Here is a 23,079-nt window from a genome sequence, read left to right on the forward strand (position 1 = left end):
TTGGATTATGAGATGCTTTTTGAGCAGACAATTGCTCCAGTTTTTCCCTTTGATTTTTGAAACGTTTGATTTACTGAAATAACTTCATAAATCTTGTACTTGTGCATTCTTTTAATGCAAAAAAAGTAAACTATTGTTTTTTTTAGCATGGCTGATAACCACGGACCAAATCAACCAAATGGGGAGGGCTCGATAAGCACAAGGTAAGAAATGTAACTACAGATGTTTATAAAAAGTGTTTTTGTACAGTGCACCAGCCAAAAGACCGCTCCGACGCGATCTGGGACACGTGTCGAGTTGCTCAACCCGAATCACACAAAAGAACTTTGAAAATCATTGGTCTATCGAAAACTTTACAGCTCAACAGGGGCTTCTTATGCCTGAAGAACACATTATGGCACCGTGAGTATTTGATTGTGATGTTCACAACTAGTGCAATTTTGATTTCAGCAGCTTTGGTGACAACGAATATGAGTTCAGCATGAAGCTGTTCCCAAACGGAAAAGATTTAGAGCATAAGGATTATGTGTCACTATTTCTGCACGTCCATAGTGAGTCTGATCCGTGGTTGCTTGAAAATAATTCACATTTGTTTTAGAATGCCCCAACCCACGTCTTCGTTTCCAAGTCAGCTTCACCATTAATACTTCGCAAGGAACCAGAACTTGTACGCTCAATAGAAACATGGTGACTATCAATCGCACTGGAGTCATCACGGCCAGCAAATTTTTCATGACGAAAACTATCAATGTAAACCAGACTGTTCAACTACTTCAATCAACATATATGTTCATTTTCAGGATGCGCGCAACCTTTACACACCAAATGACACGTTGACGTTGGGATGTGAAATAACCGTTTACGGCGAGATTCTCACCAGGACCACTAGCGTGTTTGATTCCTACGCAAGAAAGAAAAAGCGTTTGGAAAAGCTTGGCCTTTTATCAGACACTGGTGATGATTCCTCTACCGGAAAACCTGAAGAAGCACCAAACGGAGGTGAGTTGATAACGCTATTGTCAGGCATTTCTAAAAGTTCAAATTTTCAGACAGATTCCCGAGTCTTCTGGATTCTGGAGACTTCTCAGACTTCACTGTCGTCGCGTCTTGTGGCCGCGAGTTTCACACTCATATGTGCATTCTTTCCTCTCGTTCCGATTACTTCAATGCGCTTCTACGCAACAAAACCACTAGGGAATTTATCGAAAAACGTGTAAAGTTTGATGATATTTCTGCAACAACACTTGAAGTCGTTCTCCGTCATATCTACAACACCAGTAATGAAGTAAAAATTGAGGACGACCAACTTACATCAGATCTTGCTGCAGCTATTGACAGGTGAGTATTCAATCCAACAGGGTAAGTCATTGGAGACGCGGCTCTCAGATGATCTATAAATTTCGTGATAGATACTTTTGACTACGTGGAGTCTATTTCTCTTAACAAAATCGGCTATATGCCTCTGTTAGCCGAGTTATGGACTCTCAAGCTTTACATATACCTAAGCTTTTTTACATGGAATACCGAATCGGCGGCATATATGTCACCGAGTTGTTCAATATGTGTTCGCCGGCGGTTCACCTGTGATCATACGTAGGAAAAATGAAAAATCTTCGCGTATATTAAAACATCTTCGCGTAAACTGTGCGTATTTGCCGATGTGAAAAATGTGAAAATCTCTATGTGAAATAGCTTGACTATATGAAACGTTTGAGAGCTCATACTCGGCTCGCAGAGACATTTAGCCGGTTTTGACCGCAGAAGTGGGTTTCCCGTAGTCGAAGGCACCTATTACCAAATTTAAAGATCCTTTGAAATCCGCATCTCCTTAAAATTCTCTTGTAAATAGTTTATCGACTGACCGTCACAATTGCAGACTTATGGTACCTTCAATGCTCACCCAAATCAGGGAAATACTCACTCAGAACTTATCAGTCGACAATGTCGTTACTCGTATCACGATGGCCGCTGAGCTCCGAATGGAAGATGAATATTATTTCCTTCTTGAGTACTTTTCAACTATCAAGAAGGAGGCAATGGAATCAACAGTAAGCAAACTAAAATGTATGCGTCTTTTCAAAAAAACATTTTACAGCTGTGGCTCGTGTTGAAAAAGGAAAAACCACAAATGACTGTCAAAATTCTTGAAGACGCCATGATGCTTGATGAATCATCTCGTCAAGCTGTTCAACGAAATGTTGATCTAGTCATCACTCTTGAATGATTCATTTATTCTGTTTCTCTTAGCTAAGATTATGTTATTATTCTCTTAAACACATTCATAATACTTTTAATAGACCAAACATTCACAAAATAGCTTGTGCTATTTAAAACATTTTTATGGTTTGGCTTAAAATTCATTTAATAGCAAAGTTATTGTTTTTGAATGTTTATGAATATAGAACAATTGAAGTATTTGATATTATTTTAATGTTCTACTCTTTCCCTTCCCCGTCTCTGCCTTTTTAAAGCTATAAACATTTTTCCTTTTCTCATTCGTTCCTACTCCCAATCTACTTTCTTTAACTTTTTCTGTTGAATGGCACATTTATCTTATTTATCATTGAAATGACCTTGTCAAATTTCTTTTTTAACGTATTCTTAATCTTTTAAAGATACCAAACATTCACCACCAATAAGTCGTGTCATTTCTTACATTTTTGTGGCGTGGCTCAAAAATGTATTTAATAGCTCAAGTTATTGTTTGAAAATAGTATATTTGATACAAACAACATTCTTTCAATGTTCTACTTGCTCCCTTATACATCTCTCCCTTTTCAAAGCTATTACATTTTTTCTTTTCCCTTTTATTCCTCTTTCCAATCTATTTTCTTTAGTGTTATCTCTTCCTTATTTATCTTCCTCTCCCGTTTTCGAGTTGCCGATTAGGTGATCTCTTGATTTCGTTTTCTCATTTCTGATTCTTAGAGTATTACGCCACACCCTTTAATCCTGACTCACAAAATCTTGGTCCCACCCGGGCTCAAGTATTGAACCCAGTTTTTCCAGAACTTTTAGAAGATCCCAGTTTTTCCACAACTTGACATTTTCACCAAAAATTGTAAAACTTCCCTGTGCGTCTGATTGTGTCTCATTTTTCATCGCTTGTATTGTGTTAATAAAGGAATTTTTTAGCACATACCTCTACCTTTTTTACTCTCAATTCTAAAGGAATCTAATAAGAGAAGTCTGTGAAGGCACTCCTTTCAAACGATCTAGAAATTTGGTCATTGGTACTTTCGACTTTATGAAGTCCTTTTCTGCAATCAAATTTGGATAAATCTCTCTGCGAGCCAAGTTATGAGCTCACTAACTTTTGGTATGGTTAATCTTTTTCACTTGAAATTCCAAATCGGCGACAAGTGTACGCGAGTATCCTCCCCTGTCAAATCTTCCTTACAATAGTTTATATGGTCTTAAATATCTTGGATTACTGGAAAGAATAGATTCGCCATACTGCCATTGAAACTTTGACGGTAATTCGGTTGAATCCATTAGTATTTTACTGCTGAGCAAAAGAAACAAAACTCTTTACAATGACAGTAAGCACAGAAAGCGATTATTTTTATCGACTTTAATATCAACTGATGTCTAGATAATACGGCGGCATCTCCAACACCTTGATCATTTTGCTGGAGCACTTGTAGTTGGGGAAGATGTCTTATTAGGACGCATCAGTTTTGCTGCGGGTAGCCTTCAACCGAAAACTGAGACAATTCTATCATTTACTGTTTTGTGATAGACATTCAAGTTATCAACATGTCACAAACCTCTAGGCAACAGTTCCTTTGAAACGGTGGATTGCTCGACGTGTTCCCCTGGCAGCAATCATATATAAAAAAAACTTTGAGGAACCTTCGAGGGGTCATACCGTGCGTTACATTATTCATTTCACCATTTCCCTTGATATCCAACGTCGTTTCTGAAGGAAAAGTCGTTTCGGTTGGGGAATGCATTTCCTTGAGCTGATTGAGCGATTTCATGGTTTCAGTAGTTTATTGCCCCTTCCCACATTTCTGTCTTCCAGCACACCCTCTGAATGTTATAGTTCTCACTATTTTCTCCCTTCAATTGGTAATTTTTCATAACTAAATAAATACAATACACTACAAATATGACTTGTATTACCAGGAGGATAAATGCCAACAACGATACTCCAACGACACTCCAAAATTCCACGACGGGCCCCGCGTGTTGTTTAGCAAATCTTTTTTATCCAATGTCGTTGCGGGGTTGATGTTGGCATTTAGTTGCTATGTGAGCACATCGATTTGCGTCATAAATATGTTTTTGTTTTAGCAAAATAGGCAAATTATTGATTTTTCAGCATGGCTGACAACCGCGGAGCAAATCAACCAAATGCTGAGGGCCAGACGAGCTCAAGGTAAGAAATGTAACTACAGATGTGTATAAAACGTAATCCTACAGAGCGCTAGCCAAAAGACGGCACATTTCGAGTTGCTCAACAAGAATGCTTCAGAAGAACTTTGAACATCATTGGTCTATCGAAAACTTTTCCGTTCAACAGCTACTGCTTCCGACTGGAGAATGCATGATGGGACCGTGAGTATTTGATTGTGATGCTCACAACTAGTGTGATTTTGATTTCAGCCGCTTTGGTGACAACGATTATGCGTTTAGCTTGCAGCTGTTCCCAAACGGAAAAGATTTAGAGCATTCGGATTATGTGTCACTATTTCTGCACGCCAATAGTAAGTCTGACACATTTTGAAAAAAATACACAATTCGTTCAGAATGTTCCATCCCACGTTTTGCTGCCCAAGTCACCTACACTATTAATACTTTGGAAGGAACCAAAACTTGTACGCTCAATAAGAACTTCGTGATGGAAATCACTCGCACGGACGTCGTCACGGCCAGCAAATTATTCTTGTCGAAAACTATCAATGTATACCAGACTGTTCAAACACTTCAATCAACATATATTTTCGTTTTCAGGAAGAGCACAAGCTTTACACACCAAATGACACGTTGACGTTGGGATGTGTGTTAACCGTGTACTACCTGCCACTCACCTCGAAAACGAACATATTTGATTCTTTTGCAAGAAAAAGAATGCGTACGGAAAAGCTTGGCCTTTTACAAGGCACTGTTGGTGATTCCTCTACCGAAAAACCAGCTGAAGAAGCAGCAAACGGAGGTGAGTTGATAACGCTATTGTCAGGCATTTCTAAAATTTCAAATTTTCAGACAGATTCCCGAGTCTTTTGGATACTGGAGACTTCTCAGACTTCACTATCGTTGCATCTTGTGGTCGCGAGTTTCACACTCACATGTGCATTCTCTCGTCTCGTTCCGATTACTTCGACGCGCTTCTTCGCAACAAAACCACGAGGGAATTTCTCGAAAAACGTGTAAAGTTCGATGACATTTCTGCAACAACACTTGAAGTCGTTCTCCGTCATATCTACAACACCAGTAGTGAAGATACAATTGTGGACGACCAACTTACATCAGATCTCTCTGCAGCTGTGGACAGGTGTGTATTTTATCTCAGGGAATTCTTTGGAGACGCGGCTCTCAGAAGATCTATAAATTTGGTCATAGTATTTTCGAATACGGTCAATAAACATCCATTTCTGCCATCAAAAACCGGCTGAATGTCTCTGCGAGCCGAGTTTTGAGCTATCAAAATTTCCATTCGGTAAAGCGTTTTAACATAGAATTACAAATCGGCCGCATATACACCACCGCATGGTTTCCAATGTGTTTCTCAGCGGCTCATCTGTGCTCATACGTAAAAAAAGTGAGAACATCTTTACGCATACTATTCGCAGATGTGAAAATTGTGAAAATCTCTGTGTGAAACAGCTTAACCATAGGAAAAGTTCGAGAGCTCACAACTCGGCTCGTTGAAATATTCAGCCGCTTTTAATGACAAAAATGGACTTCCCGTAGGCGAAAGTACCTGCAACTAAATTAGAAGATAGTTTGGAAGCCGCGTCTCCAAAGACTTCCCTTCTAAATATTTGAATGATTGACCGTTATAATTGCAGACTTACGATCCCTTCAATGCGCACCCAAATCAGGAAAATGCTCATTCAGAACTTGTCAGTCGATAATGTCGTTACTCGTATCACGATGGCCGCTGAGCTTCGAATGGAAGATGAATATTATTATCTTCTTGAGTACTTTTCAACTATCAAGAAGGAGGCAATGGAATCCACAGTAAGCAAACTGAAATGTATGCGTCTATTCAATAAATTTTTTACAGCTGTGGCTCGTGTTGAAAAAGGAAAAACCACAAATGACTGTCAAAATTCTTGAAGATGCCGTGATGCTTGATGAGCCATCTCGCCAAGTTGTTCAACGAAATGTTGATCGAATCATCACTCTTGAATGATGCATTCATCTCATTTTTCCTGGCTGTGTGAATGTCAAAATTCTTTTTTAAACACATTCATAATACTTTAAATATACCAAGCATTGACAAACAAAGCTCGTGTTATTTGAAACATTTTATAGCATGGTTTAAGAATGTATTAAATTCAACAGGTTATTGTTAGATATTAACAACATCCTTCTAATACTTTATTCCCTTTCTCATCTATCTCTCCCTTTTCAAAGCTATTACATTTTTTCTTTTCACGTGTATTCCTCTTTCCCATCTATTTTCTTCAATTTTATCTTTCCCCTGTCTCTTTCTTCCACCGCTTTTGTGTTGGCGATAATGCGATCTCTTGATTCCCTTTTCCTTTTCGGGTTTTTATTGTATTACACCTCATCCTTTAATCCTGACTCACAAAATCTTGGTCCCGCCCCGCTTTAAGGATTGAACCCAGTTTTTCCAGAACTTTTATAAGATCCCAGTTTTTCCACAACTTGACATTTTCACCAAAAATGATAAAACTTCCCTGTGCGTCTGATTGTGTCTCATTTTTCATCGTTTGTATTGTGTTAATAAAAGAATTCTTTAGAACATACCTCTACCTTTTTTACTTCTATTCTAAAAGAATCTAACAAGGGAAGTCTGTGAAGGCGCTCCTTTCAAACAATCTTGAAATTTGGTAATTGGTACTTTCGACTTTATGGAGTCCTTTTCTGCAATCAAAACCGGATAAATCTCACTGCCAGCCAAGCTCACTAACTTTTAATATGGTTAATCTTTTTCACGTGATAATCCAAATCGGTGACTAGTGTACGCGAGTATCCTCCCCTTTGAAATCTTTCTTAGAATAGTTTATATGGTCTTAAATATCTTGGATTACTTGAAAGAATCGATTCGCCATACTGCCATTGAAACTTTGACAGTAATTCGGTTGAATCCATTAGCATTTTACTGCTGAGCAAAAGAAACAAAACTCTTTACAATGACAGTAAGCACAGAAAGCGATTATTTTTATCGACTTTAATATCAACTGATGTCTGGGTAATACGGCGGCATCTCCAACACCTTGATCATTTTGCTGGAGCACTTGTAGTTGGGGAAAACGGTCACCATTTGGATGAATCCCATCTTTGATGTTAGTCATGCTGCTTGGTGGACTATTTTGGTCTGAAAACATAATTTTCCAAGATCTGTAAGGAAGCTTAGTGACAGTTTATATCAGGTGTTCGGTTTTTAGAGAACCATAAACACAAACGTACTTAAATCAACCAAATGTTTTGATCGTGAACATAAAATTCATTTCTACATCAACATCTAAAACAAATCGTAGCTATTACAATTGAACGAAGAATGGGTATAGTTCCCGGCTTAAACTACTCACAGATTAAAGAAAGCTTATACCCAAGTACAAAAATTACACAAGATGCTGCATTAAAAAAGTAAGACCCAGCAAGATTATGACTGAAGCATTGGAACGTTGTATACTACGCTTATATATACTAATCACATGGTGGAAATAACTGTGTTGAAGATTGAAGTGAAGTGTTGTGCGGTGTGACAAAAAATCTATACAATTATGCATCAGGAAGCGGGCGGAGAGCATAGATAGCCAATTTCACTGCTTTCGCGCATTCACCAGCTTTTGGAACGTATAACCTGAAATTATTCTTGTTTAGAAGTAATCAAACATAGAAAAAACAACTCACTTATGTACAGCAGTTATTTTTGAAGATCCGTTCATTTCGTATCCAAGTTTGAAGGTGAGCATTTCGGGGACACTCCGGCGACTGGTGACCGCGACAACCGTGGAAAGAGCATGGCGGGCTTCCGTAGTGACGTATCCCTGTTTTCCAGGCACGTCATGAAGAACGTAGATATGGGTTCGAGTCAGTGCGATGTGTCCGTTGATACTTCCATCACGGAAAACTTCCTGGCATTCGAATGTTTCAGTGAACTCCTTGGAGAGCAGGATCTGAAACTTAATTTGTTAGAATCCGACAAATATTTTTTCAAATATACCTCTTCCTTGGGATTCTCATCCACAGCAGCGCCCGGTGTCAACTCCTCATCACTATTCTCATCAATCGTGAACACCGATTGCTGTCGGTATCTTTTTCCATGACGTTGTTTTGAGTCAGCGTGGTTCAGTTTGTCATCCAGCTTTCTGTCATCACCAATCGGGAAAACCACCGCTTCGACACGTTCCTTCATTCTGTTAGAGGTGTTGCTCACCGCAGATTTTACTTTGGAGAAGAATCCCTGGAATAATAAGTCATTAAGCATGTCAGCTCTTATTTTTACTCACTCTTATTTTTCTGAGAAATAAGAAAAAATACATGATTGACTGTTTGCTATAGCGAAACTTTCAGAATGTGTCTTTCTTCTTTTTTTCTCACAAATAATTTGCCATAAAAGTTAGAAACGTACCCATTTTGGACTGGCTTTCTCAATAGAACAAAGATGACATTTCTCCTCCGAATGCATTGCGATCAACTCCCATCTGTTATGCTGTCCGATGCAGTCATGAAGTTCTGAAACAAAACACCTCAGATTCTTTTTATGACAACTTTTCCACTTACTCTGATAGCCTCCCTGCACAAAAGACACATGAGCTTTGCCCTTTTGTATGAACATAGCGATCAGCATGTTCATATAATTATCCTCTTCATCGGAACCGTATCCCAAGATGAGATAGTGATCTTCGGCACGACGCGACGTTTTGTAGCATTCCAGACTATTCAGCGCAATGTCGAATTTTTCGGGTTCGTCGACAATCTGAAAGAAAGATCAGTGACGTCGTCGTTAGAATAATGTGGCTAGTACCGCAACGCAATTTAAGTTGAAGGAGGAGACGAAGTGTCCGGAGTCGAAATCTGCATTCGACCGGGTGTCGACTATGAAGAAATTCACGTTACCACTTGACATCTGGAAATTAGATGGAAAATGTTAGAAAAATTCTTTGAAAACAGCTCAAAAAATAATAATTAATAACCTCATCATTCGAAGTCAGATCAATTGCTGGAATTGGCAAGCACAACATCTTATTCATCTGCATTTCTTTGATTTCTTCATCAAAGTTTGCTCCGAAGATAATGTAATGGAAATCCTTCCGAATACATTCAGGAGTCTTCTCGGAGTAGTGAAGTGCCAGCTGGAAGAAGTCCGTGACATCTTCAACACTCAGTTGGGAAGCCATATTCTCCAGGATTTGAACTGCTTGCGCTCTGGAATCATTTTTTGGTTGAAAATAGCCTGGAAATCCGATGACTCACTGCTCTCCACGTTTCACCTGCAGGATTTCTTCCTTGGCATTGATCAAGAAAACAATGGCGAGATGGAAAACAAGGAAGGGGTCACCCTGAAAAATATTCATTGCTTCTGAGTTATTAACTTTATATAAAATTACTCTACCTGTTCAATGTAAATTTTCCATAATTCATGGCAAGTTTCGGTTGACATACTGCTCGCGAATAGTGTGGAAAACCATTGTTTGCAGTACGTTGACGGGGAGCAATGGAGAGCTTCCAGGTGGTTACTAGAAACGTTTATTTTTTCATTTTCTTACCGAATCTTGAAATTATACCTGATTTGTGGGTCGTGGTACTGCAGGAGAAGGCGGAACAAGTCGTAGATTTGAGCATTCGGGCGTGTGTCCTTTGGAATGTATTTGGTAGTAAAGGCAAAGAAAACGTTGAACTCGTGAGCAGCCGGGAGGTTGAGAAGCAGAAGTTTCTCGAGAATCTGAAATTAACAGATTTAGAACATTCAAAATACTGTCTAGGTAAGGTCATGGAGTCAGTGTGGAGATATAGGAGGTGACCTATACCGTTGGAAAGCTGAGGAAATGCTGATTCAAAATATATACTCAGTTTTTGCTCTTGAGGACTGGTATTCGAGTAACATTAGGTCAAAGTAAGGTTTTCTCGAATACTAAGCTTCAAGGGCAAAAACTGAATATATATTGCAATCCGCGTTTTCTCAGCTTTCTAATGGTATATGTCACGATCCATGTCTCCAAACTGACTCCATTTCCTTCCGTAGTGACATTCAACAAAAAAACGCTCACCGTCAACCATCCAATATCCTTGACATAATCCATTCCGCGCTTCTTGCAGTACAATGTCAAAAACGACTCCAACTCGGGAACGCTTCTCTTATTCTTCAACTCATTGGCAAGTTTTCGGCAATCATTTCGCAACGCGCACTGATTATTCAAATTGTACAGTTGATCCCAGTCATCCAACGGGTTCGGCTTCATTGAGACACCAAGGAGACGCTGAAACACTTGCATTTCGCTCGAGAAGGTGAGCATTGGTAGACAAACCATCCAATCCGATTTGTCCGTGTCGTCAGTGTCCAATTCTGACAGCTCATTGCTCAGCACATTCACATCGGTTTCCCTGGAAAGAAATTATGTTTATTTATAATTCGGATATTATTTTGAGAGGTTTTGATAAAAAAAGCTTGTAAACTTACCAATTGTCATCGAGTGAACTGAAGCTTTCATTCTTCGTCTGCTCCTTCTCTGCCATTTTTCCTAAACACATTCAAATCGATAATTCTCGCAACAAAATAAAAACTGAAAGCTAATTATTGCCAACAAAAGATAAAAATGTGAATGTGCCTCGCCTCTCAAGGGAATCACGTCACATGAAATATCCAACGGGTGGGCCAACGACACTCCGCTATTCCGCCGCGCGCGTTGTTTAGCCTCCTCTTGCTGCGTTGGTTTTCTATGTGTGCCCCCCTCTCTCTTCCATTTCTGCCATTTCTGCCCCACATGCAATGCGAGAAAGGAGCTCGCACTTTTCTTCTTCTTTCTCTGATTTCATTTATCTTTATTTTTCCGCCACTGCGCTCTGTTTCACCCCCCCCCCATTTTTGGTTATCATGTGATTAGTGCTCACAGCAGTGATCTTATCGACCGGCGCGCCTAACAACATGTCACAAACTTTCAAGACGTTCACTTACTTCTTTCCTGAGAAAAAAAAATCAATAAGTCCTTCTTCATTCCAGGTAATTGTTCTCTTTCGACATGGGGGCTGCCGCATCTGGAGTTAGCACGCAAATGCAAGCGGAGCACGATCCGAACGCCGCGTTTCCATGGTAAGACACACAAAACCTTGGCAAATTTCGTAATTCGTATTGCAGGTGGGTTCGCTTCTTGGCCAAAGGAGTCGCCATCCTCGGAGGATTCCTCTCGCTCTTCTTTGGAGTTCTCGGACTCATCACTCTCTCGGCAACATGTATGGTCGCCATTCTTCTCCAAATGTAAGAGAATGATGTGGGAATGAATATACTAATAATATGGATTACAGGACAGCCGGAGCACTCGTCATCGCCTTGGAAGCTCCGTTCTGCTGCCAGTTCGTCGACTTCATCGAGAAGATTGCCCGTTTCAGCGAGTCTCGTCAACTCTGGCACAAGGCTGCTATCTACGGAGTGTGAGTTGGAGACTTTTTTCCCAATGTATATAGTTGTTTTGCCAACCAGCACACCGGTTGCATAGCAACACTGAGAAACTTGTAATTAGAATTTCTCAGTCCGCCAAAAGTACACAACCCGAGCTGACAACATGTCACTAGAGATTCACTCAAATGATGATAGAAAGCAAGCTGTCTAGACAATTGCCAGTGCCCTTTTGAATATTATACCCAAAAAAGATGGTCACATGAAAATGTTGTATAAAGACGTCTGAGTATCTGCTGCTAAATGAATGAAGTCGTTTTTCATTTTTCATAGTCACGTCATGCATTTCTCTCAGCAAAAAGAGGATGTATATAAACCTCAAGCGGCATCGAATCGCCTTTTGGTCTTGTGACTGAAGATGCACATTTTTCAAGTGCACGTCGTGGGGGCAATACGGCTTAGAAGACAAATTAGCATACGCGTGGTGCAAAGAGAAATTCGCGACAAAAAATGGGAAAACAGCTCGTACTTTTAATAAATGACCTTTTGCAAAACCTAATTAATCAAATTTTGCAGCATGGGCCTCATCCCAATCTTCCTCTGCATCGAACTCAACACCATCCTTGGCAGTGGAACCATCTTTGCGTCTGGTGTCATCTACGGATTCATGGCTCTCGGAAAGAAGGCCGATCGCAACAATATGATGGCTGCTGGAGATCCGGCATGGAGTCCACAAGTCAACCAGTCCAACATCCCATAAACCATATACTCCTGAATATGAAAGTACCTCCTATCCAGTAATTTTTCACTTTGTCTGTCTTTTCTCTCTTCCTTCCCTCAATTCCCATATTTATGTCTCGTATTTATTTTCCTTACTTTTTCTTCCATCTGCTTTACTCCCTCCCCCCCTTTCTCACTCAAGCGTTTTATCTCCCATCCATGCAATTTGACCACAACCAACTAGTTTGGATTCGACTTTTTATTTCTATTCACTTTCTTCCTTCTCACTTTCCGTTTCTAACTATCTGAACAAAAACAGTTTTTGTTTATAAGCAGAATCTCTCGTTTCATTTCCGAGTTGTGCATTGCATTGCATTCGATCTGTTGTGAATTTACAATAAATTGAATCGTAGTTGTCATTGATAGCATTGCGCCTGCCAACTCGTACAAACTGCTTGAAAACTCGAGTGTGAAGTGTCTAAGGGATATTTCCAAGAAGTCAATTTGGATTCATGAGAAGGTTGAAGCTTTCTATCTTTGTGGCTTGGAAGGATGAGATGTTCAAATTGACCAAATCATGCTTTTTTCAGTGTAATATATCGATAATCATCATCCTATGTTATTTTCTTGCATTCATGAGAAAAGGCTTCAAGCGCAATATTTTGACCAGTGCATTTTGACCACAAGAAAACTACTTCTAGGAAATGTTAGAGAATTCGCTGATTTTGCTACCATCGCATTCAGAATAGTCGAAACTTTCAATGAGCCAATTTTCAGCAAATTCTCAAGCGTTTTCTAAAAGTAGTTCCATTGTTAGAACAACTTATTTTTGACACTTCGACTACCTCTGAAAAGACCAATTTTGAAAAGAAAATGAAGAGTTTGGACTTCTTTTTATCAACAAAAAAAAACATTTGAGAATGCAGAAATTGAGGATTGCTTTCGAACTGTATCTTATCTATTATTGACATGTCTGATTGATAGTGTACACATCACAATGTGCTAAAGTCACAAGCGAACTACAAGATGGTTGCTGATTGGTATGTTGGGTGACTACATACTTTTATTGGTTCAAAGTATCGAAAACGTTTAAAAAAATGGAACCGTAGAAGGCAAAGAATTGCTAAAATGGTTGTAAACATGCTTCGAATAGAACAAATGTTTCAACCTATTGAGAGGTGAAAAGTACGGATGTTACACACTGTGAATATTGAAAACTACGATTATCTATTTTGAAAAAATAAGAAAAAAAAAACAAATCACAGTTAGTTTTAGATAGTGTTTGTATGAGAGTGGAGTATTTAAGCGGAAGGTTATAAGATCCTATCGCGTTTGCGTGTCGCGTCGCGTCCGCCTCGTTCAACTGGGGGAAATGTGTGACTGTGCTCAGTCAGAGTGAGGAAGGGAAAAGAAGGTCACACAAAGAGAAAGGGAACACTGCTGACCTTCATAAGTCACAGGCTAGAGTGAAAGGCAGAGACGCAGAGGAAGGAGGGAATCTGCCAACATCGCATTCTTGCATTTACCTTTGTGAATAGGAAAGAGTTCTTTTTTCGTCTGTAGTTCGCATTGTTTTCGTGATTTTCCAGCTATGAAAATCATTGTTGTTATTTTATTTTTCAGTCCCACAACAATGGAAATAGATTTGCTTCTCATTCTTAAAGATCGAGACGGAGAACCCCATTGTCAGAAGCCAGTAACATTTTTGGATGAGGTTTTTTAACAATCATATTCTAACTAGCTTGAATGTTTATTTTAGACGACAATCAAAGAGTTGAGCCTGGCGATAAATTCCTTTTGGTCTATTCATCAAGATTATCAAGAATTGTTTCATAACGGGAAGCAAATTATATCGCTAAAGTCTACATTAAAAGAAACTGGTGTGAAGGACAACGACGAGATTGTGATCGTAAGTGTTTTTATTATTATTTTGTTCATTTAGCATTACTAAGCTAAAATTATATTAAATGTTTCTTTATTGGATATACGTAAATCTTTTCAGGGGTAAATTTAACGATTTTTGAAGTTCAAAATAGTTTTACACCATCAATAATTAGCTAAGTATGTGAAGTAATAAACGATATAACTTCTTCAGAAGCATTCACAGCTCGACATATGGAACGCATATGCCAATCGCGTTGAAGTATTCAAGAATGCACAGATAAACGAGATTAGAAAAGATTCTGCTGAGAATGCTCAACGATTTTATGACCTGCTTCTTGGATCTTCATTTTTCACTGTTTACCCCAACTTCGATATCGCAGTCACTAAGCTCCACAAACCAATCATCAAATACTTGGATAAGCACACCCGTTGGATACAGAATGCTGCAAAAAACTTCTTCGCATTGTCAATGTTCAAAGGACAGAATCCAGAAATTGAATTCGAAGAAACAAACGATGGATCGCGTTCAGCAGTGATTTGCAAGGTCACAGTCAATTCGATTACCCACAAATATCGAATTAAGACCAATCACAACGCCGGAGAAAGTGGCCAAGGTAATGTTGTTTTTTCAATGTTTATTTTCTAATTTGATTCTGCTTCAGCCATCCGTTGGAACCGAGATCTGATTGAGCTTTATTGTTATAAGTTTCTCGAATCAATTGGATTGGGTCCTAAAGTTGTTTTTATTCCGAATATTGTTGCATCCAAATCAATATTGTATATTGGAAGTGAGTGGTTGGGACATTTTCGATCATTCAACTCAACTGAACAAGGTTAGTTTTTCAACAGTATTTCGATGTACGTAATGCTATGTTTTAGTTAACACGACTGAAGTCACGCGTACTGTTGTTCAAATCCATTTCTTGGCCGTATTCCTGTCATTTGGCGACATGCACGAAGAAAATTTCGGAATGAGTGCAAATTCAGATCCAATAATATTGGATTTTATGATGTCCAATTATCGAGACCCACAGCACAAATTCTTACACGAAAACAAAATTATTAATTCAATGCGAGCTCGAGATATATTAGAAAATTGTGATTCTACTGTTAGACTTCAAATCGCTAAAGATGCTATTCAGAATTGGAATCTTATGGAAAAGTTGTCGGAGGTTCTAGAATTAATGAACAAAGAGAAAGAGAATTTCGGTAGAGACAAGTTGGACTTTGAAAAGCAGATACGGGATTTGAAGGAGTATGTCGAAAGAGTGAGATCAAATATTCAGAATCTGTATCATTCTACAATGTAGCCCCGTCCACTTTTTTGTACTATATATTTTCATTCGAACTATCATTTATAAGAACGGATAAATCTATAAATTGCTTAACTAAAATGCAACACAAATACAACAAATATCCACTGCTTTTTCTTTTATTCCTTCACTTGGCAAAATGTCTCTCAGAAGTGAGTGGTTCGCCGTTCTAGCGCATTTTTTCGACCATCTCGACCACTGGATTTCGACCACATTTTCAAGGTAGCGGATTTTGACTTTTTTACCATTTTTTAAAACCTCCTTCTCAACACCACCCTTCTAGGTGTTAAACGGAAAATACATTTGGAATCCTCTGTTTTTTTCTGAATGTGACAATAACAAAAATCTTTCATGTCGTCTCTTTTGAGAATTTTGTTTTTCTTTATGACGTGGATCAATCTGGTAACGGAAGATACGTTTCGAATCCTTTATTTTTTCTGAATCTGTTTCGAGCCAATTAACTGCAGTCAAAGTTGCCTAACTTTAAAAACTTGACAGATCGGATTCCTGAGCGGACCGATCATCACCATTTGACATTCTATCTTAGCTCTGAAATATAGCGCCTTGCAATGTGGACACACTTAATACATCTTTCCTATGGGCCCTCTTCTGTTCGTTTGGTAAATGCCCGTGAAATCATAGAAGCCTGTCCAGATCTCCTTTGATCTTCTGACCCCCCTTTCTCAGCTGTTTCCAATTCGTTTTGTTGGTTCTGTTATCGCTCGATTTCTCAGTGTCCGCCTGTAGAGATCGGATAGCTGAATCATCTGCAATGATTTTCAACCTCAAATCTATCTCATCCTGACTCTCAACTTGCTGTTTGGCTGCCACGTAATTTGAATCAGCAGATTTTTTTCTTCTGATGTCCGTTAGCGTTTATTACTGTCTGCTCATTTCGTCTTTTTCTTCCGCCAGGTCTACAACATTTGCAATAGAATATAGAAAAAACAAGGGCATAAGCTACCTAGTACAAATATTTTTTATTCGCGCTCCATGCTGCATTGTACACAAAAAAATTAGTGAAAAATTTTTTTGAAAAAAAAATTATTTTCTAAAAATTTAAAAAATACATTCCATGTTAGACCATTCGATCCGAAAGTCGGACGGTTTCGAAGTCGTGGAACAGCGCCCGCGGTGGAGGTGGTATCACCTGGAGCAGGAGAAGCAGCACCCTAAGCATCCGGGTTTTACGTGGTCGAATATCTGGACTTCACACAATTTCCGCTCGTCATTATGCTTTAAAAATGGACGGAGCGTAAACATTGATGAAAAGAAGGGAAATTCTGGCCAAAATGGCTATCAAAACTTTTTTTAAATGTGGACCCATATAGATCCATCATCTGTGTCCTGAAAACTGCTCGTATCTATTTGTGATACCGATCAATCTGGAAGCAAACGAATTTTTTTCAGTCCTCATTTTTTCTAAATCCGATGATAACAAAAAATGTTTGTCGTTGTCATTTTTAAAAAAAAGGTCCGTATTTGTTCGTGACGCAGATCTCACAGGAAACAAACGAAACGTTTGAAAACCTCTACTTATCCAAACCTATCAACAAAAAATCAAAAAACTTTTCGGCTTCCCGGGGGATCGAACCAACAGTCAACAACTTGCCAAATCGGACGCGACGACACGCCAACCCTAACCATGCGGCCACGGAAAATGCAAGCCGACGAAAGGAAAGAAATGACGACCCTTAGGCCGACAGTTTCACGCCACTTTTTCCGATTTTCATTATCCTATGCTCTATTGCTTTATCAGTGTTTTTGGCTCAGAAGGCGTCATTTTGAGAATTTTGAAAAAAGAAAAAAACGGGCATCGAGAGGGGAAAATTTCTGATTTTTTGGTCCAATTTTGAAGAAAATCGGTTCAGTAGAAAGGGCGGTAGGATCGGCGACATACACACATACACACAGAATCGGGTGTTTGTTAATAGTAATAACCATTTCTGAATTCTTTAGCAAAATTGTATTGTTGAACTGCATTAAATTTATCAAAGTCGAATTTTAGGCATTCACACGGATATCTCTTACTATTTTTCACACTCTTTTACCCAAAACAAATAAATTAACCCGGAAAAAAACAAGGCCACCAATCTTCCTCGCAAGAGTCTCTTATCGCGATTTATTTGTGTTTTCGAAAAAAAGTGTTCAAATAATGTCGATGGCGCCTCCCATCCAAACCGTTTTGACTTTGACACCTTGCCCGGCTCGCGCGAGCCGGAATTGGAGCACCGGCGGTATAAAAGAATGTGGCCACCGTAGAAGATATCATATCATTGGCATTTATCAGGAGTAAGAGAAAATATACTATTTTTTTTAACAAAATGCATCGTTTCTCCTCGCTTTTTGTTGCTTGCTCACTTTTCATGGCCGGAGTTATTTCTCAGGAGGTACTTTTTAGGTAAAATTTCACATTTTTCACAGTTTTGTATTTAGACAAGTTTGTCACCTGTCGTTCATAGATTCAAGAGGCATTGTGGTTCTTACGGGTGTGGAAGATCAGTCTGCCAAGAATGTCCATCCTGTTGTGGAAATGAGGGACCACAACCATTTAATCCTGTTTTCAATATTCAATTTGTAAGATTTTCCCTTGTTTCCATAGACATCATTTTCTTTCTTCAGAACTGTTGTGGAGCTCCACGTCCATCCCCAGCTTGCTGTCCATACGTTCCACCAGCACCTCTCCCACCACCACCACCATCCTCCCCATGTTGTGGACCATCACCAGTTCCAGCCCCATCGCCATGCTGCCCACCTCCACCAGCTCCAGCTGCTCCATGTTGTCCACCACCTCCACCACCATCCCCAATCGTCTGCTGTAAGCAAGCGCCAGTTCCAGAGAACCCGTGTTGCCAAGCAGTCGCTGCCGTGATTCCACCAACAGCATCCTCCCCAGCTTGCTGTGTCGCTGCACCTGTTCCAGCCAACCCATGTTGTCAACCAGCACCGAAACCAATGTCATGCCAATGCTCGGCCCCAAGACCGGTACCATGCAGATGTGGAGCTCCACCAATTTCCATCGACTGTCCAAACTGTGATATGCCTGCTCCAAGGTGCTCTATGATGTCTCCAATGGAATGTTCAATGAGAAGAATGAGAAGAGATGTTCATCAACAAATTCTGCAACATTTCCATAGAGTTCAATAGGTTAAGTTGAGTCATCTGAAACGCTAGATATTACATATCGCTATTTAAAGAAAAGATAAGAATTCTATGCTCATAATTTATTTATCATATAAGAAGTATTGAAATAAAAGTTTTTTATTATATGTCTTTCCAGGTCGTATCAGAATTGTTATCAGGGTTGCCGCCAAGAATAATTTGAAGTCGGTCCACAAAAATCTGAAAAAAAAACAATAAAATGTTCGTTTACTTCAAATCCAAAAGATAACCTTCAGATCAAAAATTTGAACATATCAGACATTTTTTCTCATTTTTCGGTTTAAAACTCCTCTTTTTTTTCAAAAACAAAAAACCAATTATTTTTTATAGGGCCGAACTGAAACATGAAAATTTTTTCGAAACGAGCCGAGAAAATCAAAACATCGACAAAACCCAATAAAATATATTTGGCGGCAACCCTGATCGTTATTACTCAAATTTGAGATCTCTCAACAGCCAAACCAGAAAAAAATCCCATCCGAAATCCGAAATCCCTAGATACACATCAAATAAACTTTGCTCAAAAAGTTGTAAATCTGCAAATTAGGTGCGAATCACAATTATCACTCCCCGAGGATGGGATGCCCAACCAGTTTTGGTTTGCACTGAATTTCCGAATTTCCATATTGACTCAAGAAGGCGAATGCACAATTACAAGGATATTCGTTTCTCCAGTTTTTCCGTCTCTTTTCGTGTTTATCTCTCTCATTCGGTTGAAACAATATGACGGGGGAAGAATGGGAAATACTCACTATTAGATTATCTTTCATTTCCACCTCCTTTTCTTTTCATAGTGTCGAATGTTAGAACTCATTGAGAAGTCAACTCAATTATTTGGAGCCCTTAAGACAGACATCTGACTACACAATAAGAAACAGAAACAGGGCATAAAGCGAAACTCAGCTTCTACCGTAATCTAATAGTACATGAAAACAGATACATGAAAAGAAGCCGCGTTGCCGCTAAGCTAATGGGAGAGCAACTTGTTAAGTGTGGAGAAGTGCAACAAGGTATGTTTATCCACCCCCGGTTCCCCACTTCAAAAGGTGAGATGACCCCTCTTGAGACAATTGACTATACCAAACACGCGCATCCCTCTATAGATCAGAATTAATTGGGTTGGCGGCAAGTCTTATGTAATCTGTATAACAATGTATAACAATACCTGGAGCTCGGTTAATTAGTGGTGACCGAAGGGTAAGGAAGACAAAAAGTGGGGTAGAATTTCTATGCTCTTTTGAGCTGACCCGATTGAGAGGTTGAGAGAGTTCAAATCTAAGATGCACACTATAATTAATTTTTTGATTTCTTTTCTTTCTAAAATAAACCCCAAAGTTGATGTTTATAAAACCACCCTTGGCTCATCTTGTGTGAAAATTACCGCGCTTCCTGCCAGTGGTATGACAGCTGCAACCCATCACTTTCCAATTTCGCGCACTCCTCCGTTCCTACTGTTATATTGTCAATTACAACGCGCACATCATTCGTTTATGGGAGTTGTTATGAACCCCCTCTTCCGTCTGTTATGTTACATAATTCTTTTATTAAGGTCTTGCCAACAAGAAGACTTCCGATTGCACTTCATGCTTAGTCTAGCAAAAAACAGCGACTGCAATATGTTGTAACTGATGAAACATCGAATCGAGAGAAGGAGAAGAACCCGTCTGTCATTTTCCAGAATTTAGAATTCTAAAATCGTCAAAGACAAGATTAATCTAACATTAATAACGCACTCTCTAGTGAATCTAACAATATATATCGCGGACATTAAAGAAGAAGAAACTCGGAAATTCAGTGGATTGGAATGGAACTGAGTACATCTGTCACCAATTCATCTCTCGACACGCCATATCATTTATGTCGTCTTTCATTTCCCGCAAAGAATCACCGAAAAGGAAGGTGGTGACCAGAGGAGGAGGAGACGGAAGTTATCAAGATTTGAAAGATTTGAAAAGAAAAAAAACATCTGAAAGTGAAAAGCATATTTTATAAATTTAGTATCATATTTTATATTTTAGTTCAAGAAAGAAATTAATAACTTTTTAAGAACGTTTGAGATTTTATCATAAACCTCCAAATCTACTGAATGCCATTTTTCTGGAAAAATTGAAATTTTCGTTCCACTCAACCCCATTTCTCTAGACGACATTTCGAACTTTCCAATTATACACAAACAATTTTAATATCCCAGTAATCCCTGAGTAATAGAGCACGTAACTTACCAATAACCCCGGCCGCTCTTCCTCCACAACCTTCAAACCACCGGACAATTGCTCTGTTATCCTATCCGGCAACTAGATTGCGTCATAAAATGGTGGATGCTCCCGAAGCATAGCTTCTCCTTCCAATTACGTCTTCGAGGCCTGCCGCCATATGTACCGGGACTACGGTGGATATGCCATGAGCTTTGCTACTAGTAAGCGTAATATGGCGGAGCTAGATAGATACACTTCTGAATTGGAAAATCATAAAAGTCTAGGCTGGTCATCGTCGACTTCATCTCTTTTCCTTCTCTGTTTTTCATATTTCATTACTTTCGAGCCCAACCAGTTATTTCGAATTATTCAGAATCAAAAGAGGAATAGTAGACGGGAAAGGAATTGAGAGTTTTCAGCTTTCAGGATTCATATTACACACTCAACCTGGCCGGGTGAGGTGCTTAGCTTAGCGCGCAATCAAAGTAATGAGCAAACAATTGACTTCTGCTTTATAAGTGTGTATTAGGGTCCCATTTAGGATGTTTTCCCTATTTTCATTTCCCATTTCTGGTCATAAAGTTTTCCAGTTCTTAGGTGTGCCTCTCATGATTCTCACACCTATGTTATTTGATCGCGTCCCTTTGTACACTGAATTTCGGATCAGTGTCATCCAAAACCTTTTTTCGCAATAGGCAAAGGATGTGGGAGGGTAAGTGAAGCGGAGAAGAAGAAGTCTATTACCAATTCTGAAAATTCACACATCTCAGAAAGGAGCCAAAACAAATTTCTTGACAAATATCTCCTCTCCGTCCCCAAAACGCGATTCAGAATCCAATCACCTCTCGTCATGCATACCGATTGCAGACGGAAGGCCACTGGGGAATATTGGGTTTTGGAGATGAGAAAATCGGCACCTCCGGATGGGTTACCTTTTCAGATTCTAGCTGTTAGGGTTACGGTAGTTATGTAGTTAGAATTTCAATCAGACCTTTCCAAAAACTGAGATTGAAGCTAATTAAAGATAATTAGTACTGTACCTAAATTTGTGTAGGTATCAAAGTTCTTGTTCCCATACTTCCGTTTTCTAGAGATGACCAAATTAAGTGGATATTTATGTGCTCCATTACTACTGGTACCAAAAACAATTTCATAAATCAAAAGATCGTAAGTATTCATTCAATTCAACAGACACACTAACACATCGCTATTTTTGCATGGCGTTCCTTACCACGCATCTTCATCACTATACCCAACTCAAATTTATGCATTACGATGACACTCAATTTATTTCAATCTTCCACCCCGTTTCCTCCATCCCTGGAAGGCATCACTGTGGGAAGTCGTTTAAAAATGCATAGCACCGTGAGGTGGGAGGAGAAAATATGCTTGACAAAAAGAAGAGGGGGAATGGGTACTATGAGGACATGATTGAGATGTGATGATTCGAGAAATTGAAATTCCGATGATGAAGGAATCTTATTGGGCTCTCCTGACCCAGAGGAAGTGCAATAGCTCTTTCCGTGCATACTAATTACAGTATGGTGGATGGAATACGAATAAGTCTGACTGACTCGGAAAATGTTTTTGAATTGTGGAACCCTGTTCGATTTAGCATAAATTGTGCAATATGCAACAAAAAATCAGTGCCTTGATAGTCATTTTTTCGGTTTTCGATCTTACAAGCGAAGTATATGACAAACCGAGTTGAACTTTTTCTATAAATTCGACCGTAGGTAATTTGGACTATAAGGATTCGAAAACTGCAATGAAAATCTGCTAAATGCTGACGTAAACCAAGTTAAACGTTTTGGTAGTTTATTCGGTGAATTGAAAATCCACGTGAAAAGCTTAACCATATGAAAAAATAGAAAAGTTTAACGGCTCATAACCTGGTTCACGTGAGCATTTCGCAGATTTTCTTTGCAGTTTTCGAATCCTCAAGGTCCACATTACCTACGGTCAAATTTATAGAAAATGTTCAACTTGCTCCGTCATATACTTCTCTTGTTACTGTCAAACTTTAGGCTCCCTTCGAAAAGGATTT

General features: G+C 39.1%; 7 protein-coding genes across 7 annotated transcripts; 5 read left to right on the forward strand and 2 right to left on the reverse strand.

Moving 5' to 3' along the window:
* Positions 1–147: 147 nt before the first annotated feature.
* Positions 148–2,224, forward strand: GCK72_025609 (uncharacterized protein; the record flags this gene model as incomplete). Its single annotated transcript, XM_003106096.2, has 8 exons — positions 148–203; positions 250–402; positions 451–551; positions 599–750; positions 801–999; positions 1,050–1,338; positions 1,877–2,048; positions 2,096–2,224. The coding sequence occupies 8 exons, from the start codon at positions 148–150 to the stop codon at positions 2,222–2,224; spliced, it is 1,251 nt and encodes a 416-aa protein (XP_003106144.2).
* Positions 2,225–4,328: 2,104 nt separating this feature from the next.
* GCK72_025610 (uncharacterized protein) lies at positions 4,329–6,364 on the forward strand (the record flags this gene model as incomplete). Its single annotated transcript, XM_003106276.2, has 8 exons — positions 4,329–4,384; positions 4,429–4,563; positions 4,612–4,712; positions 4,755–4,909; positions 4,960–5,161; positions 5,212–5,500; positions 6,018–6,189; positions 6,236–6,364. 8 exons carry the CDS (start codon positions 4,329–4,331, stop codon positions 6,362–6,364), a joined length of 1,239 nt encoding a protein of 412 aa, XP_003106324.2.
* Positions 6,365–7,923: 1,559 nt separating this feature from the next.
* GCK72_025611 (uncharacterized protein) lies at positions 7,924–10,881 on the reverse strand (the record flags this gene model as incomplete). The annotated part of the gene is made up of 13 exons (XM_053736410.1): positions 7,924–8,005; positions 8,056–8,321; positions 8,369–8,608; positions 8,777–8,880; positions 8,929–9,124; positions 9,173–9,274; positions 9,342–9,573; positions 9,622–9,707; positions 9,761–9,884; positions 9,933–10,090; positions 10,416–10,625; positions 10,674–10,749; positions 10,826–10,881. The coding sequence occupies 13 exons, from the start codon at positions 10,879–10,881 to the stop codon at positions 7,924–7,926; spliced, it is 1,932 nt and encodes a 643-aa protein (XP_053579976.1).
* A 475-nt stretch (positions 10,882–11,356) lies between these two features.
* GCK72_025612 (uncharacterized protein) lies at positions 11,357–11,608 on the reverse strand (the record flags this gene model as incomplete). Its single annotated transcript, XM_053736411.1, has 1 exon — positions 11,357–11,608. The coding sequence occupies one exon, from the start codon at positions 11,606–11,608 to the stop codon at positions 11,357–11,359; it is 252 nt and encodes an 83-aa protein (XP_053579977.1).
* On the forward strand, positions 11,385–12,518 carry GCK72_025613 (uncharacterized protein; the record flags this gene model as incomplete). The annotated part of the gene is made up of 4 exons (XM_003106226.2): positions 11,385–11,455; positions 11,501–11,620; positions 11,668–11,793; positions 12,335–12,518. 4 exons carry the CDS (start codon positions 11,385–11,387, stop codon positions 12,516–12,518), a joined length of 501 nt encoding a protein of 166 aa, XP_003106274.2.
* Positions 12,519–14,111: 1,593 nt separating this feature from the next.
* Positions 14,112–15,672, forward strand: GCK72_025614 (uncharacterized protein; the record flags this gene model as incomplete). The annotated part of the gene is made up of 5 exons (XM_003106199.2): positions 14,112–14,192; positions 14,238–14,387; positions 14,574–14,976; positions 15,025–15,195; positions 15,242–15,672. 5 exons carry the CDS (start codon positions 14,112–14,114, stop codon positions 15,670–15,672), a joined length of 1,236 nt encoding a protein of 411 aa, XP_003106247.2.
* Positions 15,673–17,999: 2,327 nt separating this feature from the next.
* Positions 18,000–18,822, forward strand: GCK72_025615 (uncharacterized protein; the record flags this gene model as incomplete). The annotated part of the gene is made up of 3 exons (XM_053736412.1): positions 18,000–18,065; positions 18,112–18,252; positions 18,298–18,822. The coding sequence occupies 3 exons, from the start codon at positions 18,000–18,002 to the stop codon at positions 18,820–18,822; spliced, it is 732 nt and encodes a 243-aa protein (XP_053579978.1).
* Between the last annotated feature and the right edge of the window lie 4,257 nt (positions 18,823–23,079).

The sequence above is a fragment of the Caenorhabditis remanei genome, chromosome X (genome assembly GCF_010183535.1).
Source record: "Caenorhabditis remanei strain PX506 chromosome X, whole genome shotgun sequence".
NCBI lineage: Eukaryota > Metazoa > Nematoda > Chromadorea > Rhabditida > Rhabditidae > Caenorhabditis > Caenorhabditis remanei.